At 34.8% G+C, this 20,455-nt stretch overlaps 2 protein-coding genes across 4 annotated transcripts; one reads left to right on the forward strand and one right to left on the reverse strand.

The window, feature by feature from the left end:
- Positions 1-40: 40 nt before the first annotated feature.
- LOC140062584 (tRNA methyltransferase 10 homolog C-like) lies at positions 41-20,185 on the reverse strand. Of its 3 annotated transcripts, XM_072108862.1 has the most exons (5): positions 20,135-20,182; positions 4,674-4,786; positions 3,534-3,954; positions 2,275-2,360; positions 41-1,582 (listed from the first exon to the last, which is right to left on the reverse strand). In XM_072108862.1, exons 2-5 carry the CDS (start codon positions 4,772-4,774, stop codon positions 1,489-1,491), a joined length of 702 nt encoding a protein of 233 aa, XP_071964963.1. In that variant the 5' UTR covers positions 4,775-4,786; positions 20,135-20,182; the 3' UTR covers positions 41-1,488. The 3 variants fall into 3 exon arrangements, with proteins under 3 accessions (XP_071964963.1, XP_071964964.1, XP_071964961.1); XM_072108863.1 differs by lacking the exon at positions 20,135-20,182 and having other exon boundaries at positions 4,678-4,786; XM_072108860.1 differs by lacking the exons at positions 41-1,582; positions 2,275-2,360; positions 3,534-3,954; positions 4,674-4,786 and adding an exon at positions 13,846-16,199 and having other exon boundaries at positions 20,135-20,185.
- On the forward strand, positions 17,187-18,554 carry LOC140061998 (uncharacterized). Its single transcript, XM_072108038.1, has 2 exons — positions 17,187-17,718; positions 17,839-18,554. The coding sequence occupies exons 1-2, from the start codon at positions 17,187-17,189 to the stop codon at positions 18,552-18,554; spliced, it is 1,248 nt and encodes a 415-aa protein (XP_071964139.1).
- Positions 20,186-20,455: the final 270 nt, after the last annotated feature.

Here is a 20,455-nt window from a genome sequence, read left to right on the forward strand (position 1 = left end):
AATATATAATAATATTTAAATTTATATAAAAATAAGTTGATATATCCTATAATTTATCCCATATTTATAAATAAAGGAGCACTTAGAACAGACAAAAAATACTGTATCGCCAAAGGGTCTGCCTTTTGCAATACAGTATCATAGTTTTTGTACAATTTCCAAGAAAAGTTTGATTAATATACTATTTTCAATTTTGAAGATATTGTGAAACCACGTCAGGTCAAGTTCAATATCAAATATCGAAACTTGCCAGACTATAGACGTTTGACAAGATGGCCTAAAATTGTTTGTATATTCAGGGATAGTTGCTGCATAATCTCTCGCTATTCCTCCTTATTTTCTTTATACTAATAGATACCATTATACATATACGTAATTAAATTATGTTAATACAACAGGCTAATGTATTTAACACATTACCTGTTGCTATCAAAACATAATTGTAAAAGATAATCTGAGCAAAAACAAAAACCAGGTAACCTTTACTGTACATATTTTAATATTTCTATTCAAAAATGAAAAACAATTTTTTAGGTTGACTAAGTATTCGATAATAACTATAAATTCTCGCCCAATAATACACTCCTTGGCCTGGCTCACAATTTCATGATGTGGCATTATCAATCTCAAGGTAGTTAAGCTGTGATTTTTTGGCTTAGTATTAAGTGTGATAAATCTGACCCCTGCTATTTTGGAAAAGTCTGGAAATGTTAAATGCATGGGCCTAAGAAAATGTTGGTTTTGGTTTTTTTTTAGCGCCTGGTTTAGAGAGAGTTTACTACCTATTTTAGAGATGTATTGTCCCTTGAAACACAAAAAATGAAGGTAAAAATATTCTAAATTTAATTTGGCCATATCAAAGTAATATTAAAATTATTCACTTTAAGTCGAAAATTCGGACCAAAAACAACAAGTTTACGTAATTAACAGGTAAATTAATTTGATTACTTTTCGTCTGGAAAATCGTGGCGAGCAAAAGTAAACAAAGATTTCAAACGACGAGTATGCATTATGCATGATGCTAATTAGGATTGTTTACAACTCGTCATGGTTGAAAAGGTGTTCTCACACAGATCGCAAGGAAGTTTTATGATTATGTATACAGAGTAGCCAAACAAGCGCGTTGCATTATGAGATATGTTTTGATTGAAAACTTTGACTGGAAGTCAAAGTTATTTTTTAAACAAAAAAACGTCTGTATTTTAGTTAAATTATTTTTTTTTCTACAAATTTTTGGTGAAAGTTAAAAACTATTATGATACTTCAAAATGACCCTCTTTTTTTCGAAATATTTTTTTTTTTATTTTTTGGAAATTAGTCAAAGGGACAATACATCTTTAAATAAAGTAAGATGTAATAATTATTGAGAGCTTTATACTAGTACAACAATAAAACAAAGATACATCAATTACATTTACAGTATTTACTTTTTTTTTCGAGTTGACAATTTGAAATTGAATCAATAACTTATTACTACTACATCACATGTCACATAGTTTCATCAATTAAATCAGTGAGATCTGCAGTGCTTCGAGTTTCATCCTCATCCTCACTGATTGTTGCTTCTTCTGTTTCACGATAACTTTTGCTTAAGTTAAGGAATGTATTCTTGAAAGATAGGCATATTTGTTAGGACGTAAGCTATTGGTCACATTGTTCACAATAAGAAACTCGGTACACTATTCTATAAAGAGTATGGAATTGTCTCGCGGTGTGCTGATCACATTATCCTCTGGGAGAATAGTCTCGTATTGAAGGTCACCCAATATAAAGAATAAATATCTATCTTTTAAAATTGAATTTTGCATAAAAATCAAATGTAAAATGATCATTTTCTGGCAATAACAAATCTATACAATGTATTGTATAAACTGGTATGATTCTAAAGCCTAGTCTAAACTAGCAAATTACCAAATTTGTATTTATTTAACAATCGGCGAATAGCCCAAGAGGAAACTATGGGCCAATGAACAGAAGTGCAACTGAAGAAGTTTGTTGTGCCTGCTTACACCAGTTACTGGAGGCTGTCATTTTGTCTGTCTGCAGGACTACATGAGTACAAATGAGTTTGTAATCTTTTCTTTCCAAACTTTAGAGTTTTCAAACTAAACTCTGCTAGTGTAGAAGACCTTGATATCAAATGTGATACTGCAATAAACAGTCGACATAAAAGTAACAATATTCTTGAATATTAATTTCAATTAAATTGAGCGAGTTAAATAAACAACAAAATTACAACAAATATATATTTTGTTGATTAAATTCAAAGGATACACATCAGTAGTTTGTTGTTCATACTCTCCCATGGTGAGGTGCATTCTTTCAGCTAGCCTCTCTGCTGCTTGCTGAGCCTGCAGATCCTGAACAAGAAATTAATAATCAATAATGATAAATACAACAATATTATTTCAGAGGAAAAATGAAAAAGAATATAAATGTTATAACGCCGTATTAGGGCGTTATAACGCCCTAATTATACAATCCGTTCACACGTACATGCACATGCGTAGTACATCAACAAACCCAGAGCCATAAAGAGTTGCGACTTTGAATGGATTGAATCAATTTGTTTAAAGGTTTTTGTTAAAATAATAATAACATTATTTTGATGATTTAAAAAAAAAAAAATAGCTTTAATCCATTTAATTTAACGGCTCTGGCTGTGCGCTCCATGCACGCTCTACGCGTGCACGTTTTTTTTGTACAGCAATTCTCTAAAGTAATGCATTGTTTTTACATTTTGTTGTTTAAAATCATCTTCGCAGTAAAACTTTATGATTGCATTATCTTAACAACCTTTAATTGATTGTTTTGATTTTAAATTAGATACAGTATTTAAAACCTTGTGAATGGAACATTTTATACATTTTTTAAGCAAATGACTCGACTCCATACACTACATAGGCATAGTTGGACACAAAGATGGCCAGTAATGTACCACGTGACTTTCTAAAATCTGTGAATGCGCCCTAATATGGTATTATAACGCCCTAATACGGTGTTATAACACCGTATTATTATAAAATAATTATTTTCTTTGGCGGAAATTAGCCACCGTAAAAAAGAGGTTTGGAACATGAAATCTAAATTTATATTTCCACCTATACAGTGTAACTTAACTACAGTGTACAGTAATAATAATACATTGAAACAGGTCATCAAATTACCATTAGATAAACTACAGTCATGTGCTGCATTTGGTCATACACTATATACCAGAGCCACTTTATAATTTGTGAAAACTACTACACTTTCTTCCAAATACCTTGTATTCTTTACAGAACCCATTTGAGTGACACTGCTGTTTAGCAGAATGTGTCAGCCTACTACAGTATTTGGGATGTCGCATTTTATCAGTGTACAATATTCATATGACTAATGCAGCATTGCATCACAACTGACTGTTTCTTTACTTGGTGAAAGTCCAAGCAGAATGTATACCCATTCTTGCACCCAACAGTATAAACACATGTTGTATGCTACATTGCAGTATACAGAGCATTAAAACAAAACACCAAAATACTGTACTGTACCTCATATTGTTCTTTTTGTTGTACAAGTAGCTTTTGTGACTCTTCCAGAGGAATTATCATAGTCTTTCCAAATTTCCCCAAAGGTGACACAACATTTGAGTATTCCATAACTGTTTGTGATTTTGATTTGACATTCAAATTCCCTCTGGAAGACGCCACCCTTGTTCTTTCTACATTTGCAGGAATCGATTTTGATCTTAAACTTTCAAATGGTTTAAATGAAAACTTTTGCACATCTTTTAATATTGATCCATCGCTAAGTCTGGTTTTGGGGTCTTTAGCAGTTCCACTTGATTCCAATTTCATTTTCTCTAATAAGTCGGCAGTTTCATCAACAGTTTCTCGTTGTTTTATCACATCTTGAAGTTTCTTTTTAAAGATCATTATTTTCTCTCCTTTATCAGGTAATCTGGCCACAAACCTTTAATTCAAATAGAAATTATTGATCACAAAGCAAAATACACCTCCACCTTGGTCCAATCAAATACAATTCAAGAATTTGGTTCTTATGTTACGAGAGTGGTATTGGTTATCAAGAGTAACAGGGCACTTAAATAGTAATTAATAATTTAGACCAGTGTGCAAGAATGCATCCTAGGGGTGGCGACAGCTCCAAGGCCACATGATCTCTGCTTTGACAACTGACATGAAATTAATAATAAATGGAGGTACTGTATTAGAATATGATATTATACACACCTTAAAATGGTCAAATAGCTATTCAACCAAATCCACTATTATTATTATAATATATAATTTAGTGCAAATGTATCTCAAAAATAGTTAATGTGTCATCAATCAACCTTTACTTTCATTGTTTGTATTCATGGGTATGCAATGCCTCCAAAATGTATTTTCCCGAATCAAAAGCATTGGCTTATTATAGACATGCATATTTTCCATCTTCCAAATCCTTTTCTGTGATAAATCCTAGTTCATGAGTTTTTTTGTTTTCATGAAATTACTTATTTTTGCCATGTTCATAATCACTCATGCAAATCGAACAGCTCAGTAGATACGGTCAAAATGAAAATTGTAGCTATTTGATAGTATAGTAGAAAATAATAAGACTAGCAGGAATATTTGTGTCACTAAATTCGCCTAGTGCGAAACAGGCTTTAGTATACCAACCGATATTACCTACTATTTTTCAATAGATTTTCTTGTCGTTTCAGTAAATATGCTAACTCCTCATTTTTCATCTTGTTTAAATCGCCAAATTCACCTTGTTTGAATTCCATTTTGATAAATTTCTGTAAGAAAATAAACTTCACAATTTATTACCTCCTTGGTCCAACACATTCATCATCAATCATCAATCAATCAATTAGCATTGTAAACTCCTCATTACAGCTGTATGTGGACTAAAAAAATTACAATGATATTAAATGATTAATAATTTAGCCTTATGAAGTACAGTATAGTTCATTATGCCTTAATAGTACGCTTCTATCAGGGAGTTTTACAACTCCCTGCTTCTATTAGCATTGATGGATAAAATAGATAGAATTTGTTTAATCATTTAAAAAATAATGGGCCCAACCATCTTTGGTCTTGGGCCTGGAAGTCAGGCGTCAATACTAATATATATGGTGTGGTTATAGTTCTGGCACCGAAACGGTACATTTCTATCTAACGAACGAACAGTACTTGCTTTTCTGCTTGATAAATTCTTGTTTAATTGACGTTTAAAATAAGATATTCTATGATAAATGACACAAGCTATATGTTTACCCCTCGTGTATAGGCAACGTACATATCGCAACACATCGTAGGGCTTGTGTGGTGGTAAAAACCAACGTACCACCAAAAATGGTATAGTCCATTTCATGGATGTCCATGATTGAATACACAGTACAGTATGTATTGCAAAACATGTGCACGGTCAGTCTAATTACCAAAAACAACCAAAATATAACCGAAAACAACCATAAACAACTGAAAACAGAACTACTGTAGACATGAACTCGTCACTATGACGAGTTAGTTATCCACACGACAAACGCTAAATGCACGTCATACATGCACACAGAAAAAGATTATGCCATTATGACCTGAACTGAAGAATATGATGTGTTGTTAGTGCTGAATTCTGTCTATTTTGTGTCAGTATACACAGTATAATCTGTATACATTACATACAGTGTAGAATATGTGAAATTACGGGACCCGCTATTTATTCAATTTTTTAACATGGTGACGGTATCAAAATGAATCACAAAGATTTTGGGAGGCAATTATCTCAGCAACAACATATTAACGTGTAGAAATTTGAATACGTGAAATATAGATGCGCTGTCTTTTAAATGTGATGAACTATGACGTAAAAGGTGAAATTTTTTTTATTCAACTGGCCATATGATGACGTCACAACATCCGATTGACGAAATATTCGGCTGTAAGCGTGATGCGCTCTATTGAATGTGATAAGCAATAACGAAAGAGACAACAATCCTATATTTTATATTCGAGTGGCCATACTATGACGTCATTACATCCGAATGGTAAAAATTCTGCATGAATTCATATCTACAATTTATCTTCTTGCATAACAAATTTGGGGTCACCTTTAATCCTGAAGAGAATGGGATTGACTTTCCGTCCTTAATAATTAAATGTTCATTGTAATACTAATAATAGTAATCTAAATGTTTATTAATAAAAATTGTTGTACATAGTTTGTTGCATATAAAATAAAAGACACAGACGTAGCTTACGGTCCCTATAAAATTTCACATTTAATGTACCTATACAGTACTGTTAAATGACATATGCTGAATAATATTATTATCTTAAACTATGTTTACAAATTGTCATTTTTGAAGGCACACATCTATCTATCTCCTAAACCTGTAAAATAAAAAATAAAAACAATTTAATTATTAATAATAAATATTTATCGACTAAAGTAAAAATAATTTAGATCATAACATAATTTAATTGGGACCAAAATGAAACGCTACCGATTTCTAACACGACTGACATCATCATAAAATTTGGAGTAATGCGGAGTGATTTACAAGGGTTCCCCCTGGTGAGCTAGTGTATCGTTTAGTGCGCGCGACAGTGTAATAATTACATTGGAGCTTCCTCTCCGATGATGGGAGCCAATTGATGTACTGTGTGAGACTATACTACACAGCAGGGCTTCCCCTCTTTATAGGGTGTGTCGAAAGGGAAGACCACGAAAGCGAAGATCGAAGACCGAAGACCTCGAAAGCGAAGACCTTACGAAATGGTAGTGTGCACAAAATTCGACCAAAATCATACAAAATCGTGATAACACCTTGAATTTACAGATTCTAAAAAAATATTTCGATTTTAATTGTTATGTTATCAAAAAACATGACTTTATCTATGAAAACAAGCTCACGCGTTTTCACCAATGGAGTTAATATGTGATATGGTTTTACGAACAAACACATCGCGCTATTTGCAAGGCGACGGACGCACAAGAAGGACCTTGCCTTGCACAGAGCCAGGGGAGCACAGGAGTTATATAAAATAGAAATAAAGCCACTGAATTTTAATATCTTTTCGTATGTTAACACACTGTGCTCAAGTGGACCCAATTTGGAGCCAGGGGAGCACAGTGATATAAAATGGAAATAAGTCACTGAATGTTAATATATTTTTGTATGTTAATACACTGTGCTCAAGTGTACCTAATTTGGCGCCAGTGGAGCACAGTGATATAAAATGGAAAAAAGTCACTGAATTTTAATATCTTTTCGTATGTTAATACATTGTGCTCAAGTGGACCCAATTTGGAGGCAGGGGAGCACAGTGATATAAAATGGAAATAAGTCACTGAATGTTAATATCTTTTCGTATGTTAATACACTGTGCTCAAGTGGACCCAATTTGGAGCCAGTGGAGCACAGTGATATAAAATGGAAATAAAGTCACTGAATTTTAATATCTTTTTGTATGTTAATACACTGTGCTCAAGTGGACCCAATTTGGAGCCAGGGGAGCACAGTGATATAAAATAGAAATAAGTCACTGAATTTTAATACACTGTGCTCAAGTGGACCTAATTTGGCGCCAGTGGAGCACAGTGATATAAAATGGAAAATAAGTCACTGAATTTTAATATCTTTTCGTATGTTAATACACTGTGCTCACGTGGACCCAATTTGGCACGCGCGCCAGTGAGAACAGTGATATAAAATAGAAAAAAGTCACTAAATTATAATATCTTTTCGTATGTTAATACACTGTGCTCAAGTGGACCCAATTTGGCACCAATGGGAGCACAGGGAAATAGTCACATACAAAAACATCGAGAAAAAATACTTCTGGATTTCAAAAATATTTCAAACTTGGTATATATGTTCAATATCGGTTACTCCATCCGTAAAGCAAAAGAAAAATTAGTTTCAAACCATATCAGTGATATTAGTAATTTTCGTTAGTTTAAAATGTATATTTATTTATTTATTTATTCCACATTTATTTAGTCATCAATTACAGTACATCATAATTACAGTAGCCTACAACTGAAAACAGGGATCCTGCATAAAAAAGCTGTAGCTTCATTTTTTTGTAGGACCCTTTTACATAAGAACAAGTATAGGCCTATAGAACTTAAATAAACAAAGGTGTTGTTAATCAGCATATAGTGATAAAAAGTATTTTTTGACCTGTTTTTTTATACATTTATTTTGTTTCTTTAAGATAACCGGTTTATTACCACCATTACAAGTGAATTCTTTCCAGAATTTTGGTCCATAGGCCTATATGTGTTTAAACTGTTGACTGCAAGTTAGTCTTGTGAAGGGAATTTCGAATTCAGTTTCTGTTCTGAGGTTATGAGTAGGCCTAATACTGTCACAGTAATTAAAAATACAGTCGACTCCGCCTAAGTCGAATTCGCGCAAGTCAAAAAATCGCGAAAGTCGAATTTTTTGGAAAGTCCCAATTCTTTCCTATACATTACTGTGTAATTTTTATTTGTAAGTCGGATTTTTCTAAGTCGAGATTCGTCCAAGTCGACGTCTTTTTGCGGTCCGAATACACACATTCTTTAGTGATTTATATCGTATAAGTCGAAGTCACAAATTACGCGGCAACAACGTGCTAAAAAAGCCGATGAAACGTACGTAATTCGATAAACAAACAACAGAGGGGATAATGTGGGACCATATCGGTTCTCTCAAGCAGGTTGTATAGTATAGGCGGCGTCCTACAACTCGCGCTAGTGTATAGTGTATGAGTTGCTTAAGCGTTGAGAACTTGAGCGGCGTTTTGTGGGTACCTATTTTGTGCTAGACAGATGGCAATAAACCGGGCAATAAACAATGGATACCGATTTCGAATAAGAACCGAAATGTATTTATTATACGTTTTTGTATTGTTTTGGGCTTAAACCATAAAAGAAAATACAGTTTATCATTGCCGATAAAGAGGCTTAGCATTTATTAGGCCTAGCTAGCTAGCTAAGCAAACTCAATTCAAGAAGGCTCATTACAGCTCTCCTTTGGAGTTTTAGTATTACTTCTAACGTGCTCTTGTATGTATTTCCCCATATTAAGTTACCATACTGAAGGTGAGGTAATACTAAGGTGTTATAAAGACTAATACGGACCTTATGAGGAAAGAATTCTCTTACTTTTAAAAGTATACCAATTGCCCTAGACATTTTTTTCCTAATAAGCTGTATGTGATGTTTCCAGTTAAGATTTTCGTTTAAAATTACATCTAGAAATGTCACATTTTCTTTTCTATGTAATAACACATTATTCATTTTTATTTTAAACTGGTTTTTGTCAAAGTACTGTAATGATTTTGGGGTAGAAGGAACAGATAGAGGGCGGCAGATGGAGGCAGAGTTAGGCAGGAGGAGAAGCAGAGAACGGACGTGAGAAAAAGGGCAGAGAGGGATTGGAGAAGGAAGGCAATGGAGGGTTACCTCGAGCTGCGTTAAAAAGGAGGGAGAGATTGGAGCTGGAAAACCGGAGAAGCAGGGAGAATACGTGTAAAATAAGTAGGGACATTAGAGCAATTGGAAAACAAAGTGTAGAGAAGATTAGAGAAAAGAAAGAGAAAATTAGAGCTGAATAATAAAAGGAGAGTTAAGACTCAGCAAGTAAAGTTAGCCGGAGGGTACAGCCTACCGCTTGTGCTGCTGTTGGAGACATAGTGAGCCGGAGGTTGCGCCTACTGTACTGGTTGTATCACTATTTGAGACATAGTGAGCCGGAGGTTGCGCCTACTGTACTGGTTGTATCACTATTTGAGACATAGTGAGCCGGAGGTTGCGCCTACTGTACTGGTTGTATCACTATTTGAGATAGCTGAGCCGGAGGTTGCACCTACTGGTTGTGTTACTGCTTGAGATACAGTTAGCCCGTGGTACACCCTGTGGTTGTGATACTGCTTTGCTGGTGGGTACACCTATTAGCCAGTGGTTAAGACTACTGGTGGTTACCCTGTTAGCCGGTACGTGGTTACGCCACTGTTGGTGGCTACGTTGCTGTTAGAGGTTACACCATTGTGTTGGTATACATGCTGTTGGAGGTTACACCACTGTTGGTGGTTACGTTGCTGTGGAGGTTACGCCATTGTTGGTGGTTACGTTGCTGTGGAGGTTAAACCACTGTTGGAGGTTACACCATTGTTGGTGGTTATGTTGCTGTGGAGGTTACACCACTGTTGGAGGTTACACCATTGTTGGTGGTTACGTTGCTGTGGAGGTTACACCACTGTTGGAGGTTACACCGTTGTTGGTGGTTACGTTGCTGTTGGAGGTTACACCATTGTGTTTGTGTACGTTGCTGTGGAGGTTACACCATTGTTGGTGGTTACGTGCTGTGGAGGTTACACCATTGTTGGTGGTTACGTGCTGTGGAGGTTACACCATTGTTGGTGGTTACGCTACTATTGGAGGTTACGTCATTATTGGTGGTTACGCTACTATTGGAGGTTACGTCATTACTGGTGGTTACGCTGTTGTTTCAAGTTCGGCGTAATAGCAGAACTAATCTAATTAATTATTATAATCGGTTGTTACCAATAATTTGGAATCGGAGAAGAATAAAGGAGGTCACTCCAAAAATTTTAATTGATTTGTTTGTTTCATTCGTGTGTGCCGCAGTACCGCAGACCCCTCCCCCCAAAAGAGAACGAACCCGAGAGCGGATTTTCGTTACAGTACTTTTGGTTAGTTCTAAAAACAACGTAATTAGTTTTGCTGACATTCAGTAACAGCTTATTTACTTTAAGCCATACGTTTATTTTTTCTAGTTCAATATTCATAGTATGGTTTAACATTGTAGGGTCATCTCCCCTTGTTATACAAGTTGTGTCGTCAGCAAAACTAATTATATCTATTTTACTACTTGCTCGACATTGATGTAAATCAAAAACAAAAGTGGTCCTAAAACAGAGCCCTGTGGCACTCCTATATTGGTGTCTTTTAAACATGATGATCTACCATTGGCATACACATATTGTTTGCGGCCACTTAAATAGTTTCTAAACCACATTAAAACGATGCCTATTATACCATAATGCACCAATTTGCTCAACAGAATACTGTGATCGATAATGTCAAACGCTTTTGACAAATCCATAAAGGTAGTAAGTGCATATTCCTTTTTTTCAAATGCATTTAATATTCTATGGACCAAGTCGATCATAGCATGAGAAGTTGAGTGTTTGTTTCTAAATCCATATTGATTGTTGCTTAACACTTTACATTTTGTAAGATAATTGTATAATTGATTATGGATAATCTTTTCAAAAACTTTCGAAAAAATGGGCAACAGCGATATGGGACGATAGTTTGAGGCCAAATGGCGGTCCCCTTTTTTATGTATAGGAACTACTTTGGAAATTTTCAACTTCCCTGGTATCATTCCAGTTTGAAGTGATAAATTAAAAATATATGTCAGCGGCTTTAAAATGTTGTATTTTACTTCCTTTACAACTTTTGCTGAAATGTCATCAAATCCGGTGGCTTTGTTTGAATCGAGAGATTCAATAACTTTTAGTACCTCCTCCTCATCAACATAGCAAAAAAACATTGAGTTGCGTTGTTTGTTTGCGATGTATTCAGAATATTTTGTCGTAGTAGACTCAATATTGTCTCGAACCTTACAACCTACATTAATAAAATAATCATTAATGTGATTTACAACATTTTCGCAACCATGTATAGTTTCATTGCTATGTGTAAAAGAAGATGGAACTTTAGTTTTTCCTTTGTTCGGATCAATTACATCATTTATAACATTCCATGTTTTTTTAATATTACCATTTGTTCGATTGAAAAGATTTTCATAATACATCTTTTTGGCGATTTTGCACGTGCGTGCAAAAGCTTTTTTAAATTCTTTATACGCATTTTTGTTTTTTACAGTAGGGTGTTTTATGAACCTTTTATACAGTACATGCTTTTTTTTACTAGACCTTAGTAACCCAAAACTCATCCAGGGCTGCTTGAATTTGTCATACTGTTTTGATGATTTTACAGTTTTTTTAAGGTGTTTGTTATATAGAAACTTAAAATTATCCAGAAAATCATTATAAGCGATTTCTGGATCAGTCGCTTCATATACTCAAAGCCACTCTGCACTTAATAAATCACTATTTAGTTTCATAATATTTCTATTGTTAACTATATACGTGTCACATGAGACGGAAATGCCTTTATTCATGTGCGTGTTTACGTGGGAAGACGAAGCAGAGTGTGTTATTTGATATACTGGTAAATGGTCGGAAATGTCCGAGATTAGTATACCAGATAGAACTTTTTCGGAAATTGTATTTGAAAATATGTTGTCAATTAGTGTTACTGACTGATCTTGTATTCTAGTTGGTCTAGATATAGATGGATAAAACGAGTGAGACATCATTATTTCAATAAAATCATTTACATCACTGCATGTTACATGTTTAAGCAGATTGATATTAAAATCTCCCATGATATAACATGGTTTACCTTCTTTGTCTATAGCAGTGAGGACATCTTCAAGTGAATCATTAAAAACATCTATTTTCATGTCTGGTGGTCTGTAGACAGTACCAACAATTGCATTTTTACACTTTTTTTCAATTATCTCAATAAACAGACATTCAAAGAAATTAATTTTCAAATCGGTTCTTGTTTTGACCTCTATAGTATTTGAAATAAACAAGCCAACACCACCTCCTTTTCGATTTTCCCTGTCTAGAGCATGGAAATCGTAGTTTGGTAAGTATGGTCTAGGTGATGTTTCTTTAAGACATGTTTCTGATATGCCAATTACAGTGAATGGGTGTTTAATGCCGTTTAAACAAGTAATTAATTCATCTAAGTGTTTAATACTTCTGATATTATAGTGTAAAAATGAGTAGCTGATATTATTTATTTTATTAACCGATAGAACATAGAATTCCAACACATTTTTTAAACTTTAAATTTTGATCGCCATAAAATAATTGTCCTACACATTTGAAATTTGGTAGGGCCATAATGAACAAATCTTTTCATCATATTTAGTATAACATCATGCTAAAATGACTTGAAAACTAGGCCTAGGCAGAAGCAGGTTGCCGTTACGTTAGTAGGCCTAGCCTACTCAGGCCTAGAAAACGAGGTGACGATATAGCCTAGGCCTAGGCTATGTACAATCTGTGTGGTGAGGCATTTATGTTCGGTGTATAAGACGCACCCTTAATTTAGAGGTCAAATTTGTGTGTCAAAAGTGCGACTTATACACCGAAATATACGGTATGTCTTTTTTTTAATCGCTAAAGTTTTAAAAAATGTGTTGGAATTGTATTTTCTTTCATAAGTATTTATCTTAGACAAACGCAAGTTATAAAATCACTGATGTGGCTTGAAACTAATTTTTCTTTTGCATTACGGATGGAGTAACTGATATTGAACTTATATACCAAGTTTGATATATTTTTGAATTCGATAAATATTTTTTCCAGAAGTTTTTGTATGTGACTATTTCCCTGTGCTCCACTGGCGCCAAATTTGATCCACTGGAGCACAGTGTATTAACATACGAACATTTCTTTTGTAAAAAAAAATACTCCTCGATTTCAATATTATTTTCTTGGTATATTTTTAATTTGTTTCCGCGACCTTCCGTACCATTGTGTGTAAACATTATTGAACATTTTTGTAGTTTTTAACATTTTTTAAATTTGTAACAATTTTTAAAACTTTTACATTTTTATACTGCAGGCCTTTATCAATATTCTGATGTTTTCAGTTTAACTTGTTTTTTAACATTTTGAATATATATTTATTGTTTTTATATTAAGTGATGTTTTTGTTTTGCAATAAAGTTCTATTCGTATTCGTATTCTCTTTGTAGGCTTCTTTGTATCTTGGGTCTAATCAACTACAGAGCGAGAAACCTTACCAAATTTAAATAACAATTATGTTGGCTGCAGTGATGAGCTTTCTCAATAATTGCCCACAAAGTAATTACGTAACACATCATTGTAATGCTTGGACCTCATGTAATCATGTCACGTGTTTTGTCCAATTAGGCTCGACTTTTTAGTTCAATATTTAGGGATACTAAAATACAAATTATCTGTAAAAAGGAATAAGGACCACTTCTTTTTCTTCTGTCACGTTGGTACCCCAACCCTCCCCTGCTGGTGCGTTCCCGTTCTGTACTGAGTTTAAGAGTAGTAAATATTATATTATGCGCAAATGCTCTACATTATCACAATTATTAGGCGTTTAGTAAGTACATATACTTACTTACAGAACAAAAAAATCGATATATTGGTGATGTCACAAATACTTATTAAAATCTCGAGTTCTTTGTATCTTCAATATGCGCAATATTATATAGCACACCCTCTGTTGCTCGCTCTTTATTTCCAAGTACAGTATTTCGCTCAGTTAATTCTATACTTTATTTTAGTTAGATTAAACAATAGGACTTGATTGACAGTTGGCTTTGAGAAATAAATGACTGAAATGTTTCACACTTTTCGTTAGAAACAAAGACACTGGTGAATAGGCTTGTATTCAATTAGTACTAATTACTGACATGGTTGCCAACTAAACAACCAACCAATGTCTAATTATAAATATAATGAACTCATTTCTAGCAAAAACCAACATAAAGTCAACATCAACATCAAGAACGGCTTTAGAAGGCATCCTCTTAATTCGTCAGTAGACAGTTCAAATGTCGTGCTGCCTATATCGCACACACGGTAGTTTTCGAGCAGCCTTCCTATCCGAAGAGTCTATTTAAGTCCGAAACAAAAGGATGGAAGAACTATTGTACGGAAAACCCGAACAGATCTGTTTTGTACGATATGATACTGTGTAAGGTGATATGTATTAAATTGCAAGATTAAACAAATATTTTATTTTTGTTCTGTGGTATATTATTTTTTTTGGTTGTTCAAAAAACACAAAATTATGCCAGATTATGCTAAAAACAGCTAAATAATGCCGCGGCATTATGCCAGATGCCGTGGGCCTCTAAATAATGCCAAAAAGCATAATAATGCCAGAAATGGCAACTATGGTCTCAGTGCCCGACTAAAAATAAAGTTGTTTTTGGCTGCGGGTTCCTGTCCGCTGGATGTTGGTTGATTTTGGCCACATGTTTTCATTCCTGTGTGTTTTCTAATAGGGACATGTTTCATAGCTTCTTTCCAATCATTTGTTTCTTTCATTGCTGATAATATCTTAATTACTTGATCTAAAGTCAGATTCTTATTCCCACCACTTCCCCACTTTAAGTAGTAATCAATTGGTAATCGTACATGAGAAACATTTAATCTTTTTGCAATACCTAAAGTCAATCCTTTTTGTATTTGAGTTGCATCAACTAAAGCACCAATAACGTACGTCTTAGTGTCATCAAATGTGCGCATTATGTTTGGTGAATCTGGCGACAGATAAATAATGTCCTCTTTTGGAAATTTTTCCAGTAAAGATTGTGAACTCATTGTCACCATCATCTTATTGTATGCGTCCTTTGTTGTTGTACGCACCAATTCTTTATGCGATAGTGAACCCTCTAGGTGGTTAACAAAATGTATGTGAAAAGACTCCTTAGCTTTCTTATTTGCATGTATTACATAACTCATTTGCATACATAGCCTGATAGCTTCTCTTCGTTGCATATACTGGTCATAGCAAAAATCGAACACAACATTCTGACCAAATTTCATTCCTTGAGACAGTTTCCAATTATTAAACTCCAAAATACGTTTAGGATTCAATTTGAGAAACAACGTATTTGCTAATGGTGTTTCATACTCCTTACTTTCTTCGGATTCTATTTTTCTTTGTTCCCGTTTTTCAAGACGCTTTTCCTTATTCTTCAGTTTCAAACACTCTCTACGATACATGAAAGTCATAAACTTTTCCCTTTGCTTTTTAGATTTGATAGAAGCAAAATGTTCTAAATCTGCATCACTGATTTGTTGTGGGACTTGTCTGCCTGAAAGCTTCATTTCTTCTATTAACTCTCTTGCCTCTTCAAGTCCTCTATCATTAGACGTTTCTTTACTAGATTCATTTGTAATAGAACAGTAATATCTTGATTGATCGATAAGTTTGTTTTTAAATTGGCTCACTGATATCCATAACGTACTTGTTTTATTCTTCACTGATACAGGAACGCTGTTTTTACACACTGATGGTAAGCTTCTTACCAATTTCAAAAGGTGATACATTTCTATCTGTGAATTTAACGCAAAAATAATTATTGAATAACCATGGTAACCAATCAATGGCAATTCCAACTTTCATTATGCACAGACAGTTTAGTCATGAAAAGGGCAATTTCTTAATAAAACTAAGCCTAGGTACACTAAGCTATCGCCCCGTAGAATTTTATGATATAAAATTTTATCAAGTATATGCTAAAATTATATACATTTTTGATATGAAAAAACGTCGGTTTATTCAGAAACTGTAGACCGCCCTCTGTGATAAGTGATGTTTTGTGGCGTTGAACATATTGCGGAAGTTTAAACCGATTTTAATTTGTTTCTGGAAAGAAATATAGGCTATGTATATAACACTTAACATGTAATAGCTATATAGAAGACGCTGATCTCGTAAATTAAAGTGATCTTTGTGAATATTTCAGCTAGGCCTATTAAGCCTACGCTGTTGGATAACGTAGCAACCGGTAACCAAGGACGCTCTGCCCCCGGACGCTCCGGTCAATCACCCCAACCAGGCTCCAGTGTCTTGACATTGTCTTGACATTGTAATCATCACTACTCTAATCTACCTGGTGGATTGAGTTATACGGAAAGCAAGTTAAGTATCCATAACTTATTACGATTGAAACTATATTATTGTTGAAAACGGTATATTACCGAAGATTGTTGGTACTATAAATAAATCGGACAACAATAGGCCAACATAACATTTACAGTAGGCCTAGGCCTATATACTACATATAGGCATATCGTGTAACCGGAACGCCCAACTAGCCTACCAACCACCAATTCATTTTAGTTACGCTTTTGGCGGCATTTTTTAATTGAACGATCGTAGCTTGCTGCATTGTTATCCAAATTTTGTTTTTTTTTACTGTTGCCTATTACCGGAAGACGCTCACTGCTGAGGGTGAGGAATATCGCTCAGTTCATTGAACCCAGTACGGTACGGTAATAGGAATCTTGACTATTTTAGATAGATAATACAATTTCAAGATGCCTCTACAAACCAGAGCCCAAATACATGCGACGCCACCACCAAAGTTAACACCCATGACTGACCAATCATCATCACCAACCAACAAACAAAACGAAAACTCAACACCCATACTAACAAAAATATGCGCTGAACACCCACCAGCAGATGCAGAAGATACCTTGTCAGATGATGACGAGTTGACCCAGTTTAATAATGACAACAACACATCCTTCCATGAGGATTGTAAACTAGCCATAAATAGTCTAGAAAAACTGTTCATAGACATGTTGGCAAATACCGTGAAAGAAAACTGCGAGTTAAAAGTTAAAATAACCAACGATGAAAACAGCCGTCTCTTAATAGAAAATAACAAACTGAAAAGCGAGATAAAAACCTTAAAAGAGAAAATAAAGTCAAAGACAGCAAATGACACAAAGAAAGAAGAAACAGCAAAGATAAAACAAGACCTTGACAGAACAAACGAACGACTAAAACAACTTGAGAAAGATAATAAATCTATTACTCATGAACTAAAGTCACTAAAACAACGCGATGAAATACTGACAGCAAAAGAAAAACAACTAGCACTACTACATGAACAAATCAACAAATTACAAAAAAACCTGTCTGCCGCCAATGATGAGGCATATGAAGCTAGGCGCACCTAAGTGGCAGTAGATACAACAAACTTCACTACCGTAAACAGAAATAAGAGCGAACCAAAATCATATGCCAATGCTGTCACCAGCAGTAATAATCCTCGCAATCAAATACCGGTTCAGAATGCTCCATCATCCGCAAATCGTTACCCAAAAAACAGAGAAAATGATAGAGATAGACGCCACCACGCAAAGCCAAACGTTGTGATAATTGGCAACTCGCATCTTGCACGTATTGATCCACAGCGTCTCTTACCATGGGCAAACATACAACTTATTCCAGCATACACAATAAAAGACATACACGACAAACTCAAAGCATTAGACACAAACCCTGACTGCATACTCATCCATGAGATAACGAACTCAATAAAAGGAACTTCCGCCACAGAGTGCGCAGCGTCGATATACGGCCTACTGAAACAATACGCGAACGCCCATGAAGGAGTGGATTTCATTGTATCGCTTGGACTACCGCGGGTAGGAGAACTAAACTACAAAATAGATATAGTAAATGCCGAAATCAAACATCGCATGCGCCTCGAAAATCTGAAGAACTTATTCTTCTGCGATAACAGTAACTTTCTCAGAAATGGAGAAATATTATACCATCTCCTAGCAACTGATGGATATCACCTATCAACGGAAGGAACAAGCCTACTTGCAAGTAACCTTAAGTGCAAGATAAAGAGCGTGCTAAAGGGACGTACCATTAGAAGACACTAAACGATATCTATTATGTACTTTATTATAATATCATGTTAATGTAAATATTTCCTTAAATTAAAATTACACTAAATTATATTAAATCATATTAACTAAATCAATGGCAGAAACTAATATTGTATATACGCTTAACCAAAATGATTCCTTTAGTGTAAGCCCGATGAACGAAATACTGTACTTCCATTCCAAAATCTAAAAGATATTGAATTTTGTAAATTAATAGACAGAAAAATTAAAAACAATGAAAGGCTTACACTAAAGAAAATCACAGAAAATGTATGCTTTAACCCAATTTACGAAAATAATAATCAATTTGATAGTCAACAATACTTTATTCAACATAGCTTACAAATGAGACTTGATACTGTAAATATTTTGATGTCGAGGAGTTCAATAACGAGTTCCATAAAACACAAAATAAATTAAATAACTTATCCATATTCCACGCACACACACACACACACACACGCACGTAGTATAAATAAACATATTGACGAACTAAAACAGTTCCTCGATTTATTAAACCATACATTTTCAATAATAGGAATTACGGAAACCTGGTTAAACAAAAATTCTCACCCACCTGCCCTTCAAAATTATAATTTCTTCCATGTGAACAGAATAAATAAAAAAGGAGGTGTAGGCTTTTATGTTCATGAACACATAAACGTTATTGAAAGAATCGACATCAAAACCCACAATGATATTTGTGAAAGCTTATTTATAGAAATACCAAACAAAAATAAAAATACTATTCAATGCTACAGTATGTGCGATGTCCTTCTTGTGCGTCCGTCGCCTTGCAAATAGCGCGATGCGTTTGTTCGTAAAACCATATCACATATTAACTCCATTATTGGCGAAAACGCGTAAGCTTGTTCATAGATAAAGTCATGTTTTTTGATAACATAACGATTAAAATCGAAATCTTTTTTTGGAATCTGTAAATTCAAGGTGTTATCACGATTTTGTATGATTTTGGTCGGATTTTGTGCACACTACCATTTCGTAGGGTCTTCACTTTCGAGGTCTTCGGTCTTCGATCTTTGCTTTCGAGGTCATACACGTACGTTCCATGTTTAATTTAAGTGTTCAAATTGCGCAAGAATATCAATTGCGTTATTTTGTGCACTTGCAAACTATTTTAACGTTTAGGGGCGACTTTGCGATGGGTCGACTTTGTGTTGGTTGGGGCGACTTTGTGTTGGTTTGGGCGACTTTGTTTGTGTTGGTTGAGGCGACTTTGCGATGGGGCGACTTGCATCCCTTCTACTAGAGGAGGCCTCTACTTATCTAACTAGGCGAGGGCCTAGCTAGGCTAGGAGGGCCTACTAGGCTAGTAGGCCTAGAAGGTCTTCTTTAGGCCTAGGCTAGATAGAGCTTCTAGGCTAGGCCTGCCTATAGAAATAGGCCTAAATATAATAGGCCTAGCTAGGCTAGCCTAGCCTAGGACCGGGAAAACTAACGAATTTCCTTTTTAGATCAATAAATATTCTGTACTAGGGCTAGCTATGGATGTAGCATAGGGCTAGTTTTAATTAATAATTAGATAAAAAGCCTAAAATAAAAGTTCTAATTACTTTTTAAACCGGAGTAGGCATAGGCCTAGGTCACCACGTCGTCGTCAGCACCCACACAAAAGATATCTTTGCCCACACCAAAGATTGTATAGCTCCGCGCTCTATACAACAATCTTTGCCGCCCCCACACGTCACACGAGGCTACTAGATATTTTGTTCGTCGCCGCTGTCACGCAAAATTAGGTTCCACTGCCAAATTAGATACCAAACTTAATTTGATTTGGCGTCTAAAAGGCGGCAAATTAGGTACTATTGCCAAATTAGGTTCTATTGTATTGTAAGAACTTTAGAAAATTATGGTGTCATCCATACGTATTTAAG

This window comes from Antedon mediterranea, chromosome 11 (genome assembly GCF_964355755.1).
Source record: "Antedon mediterranea chromosome 11, ecAntMedi1.1, whole genome shotgun sequence".
Lineage (NCBI taxonomy): Eukaryota > Metazoa > Echinodermata > Crinoidea > Comatulida > Antedonidae > Antedon > Antedon mediterranea.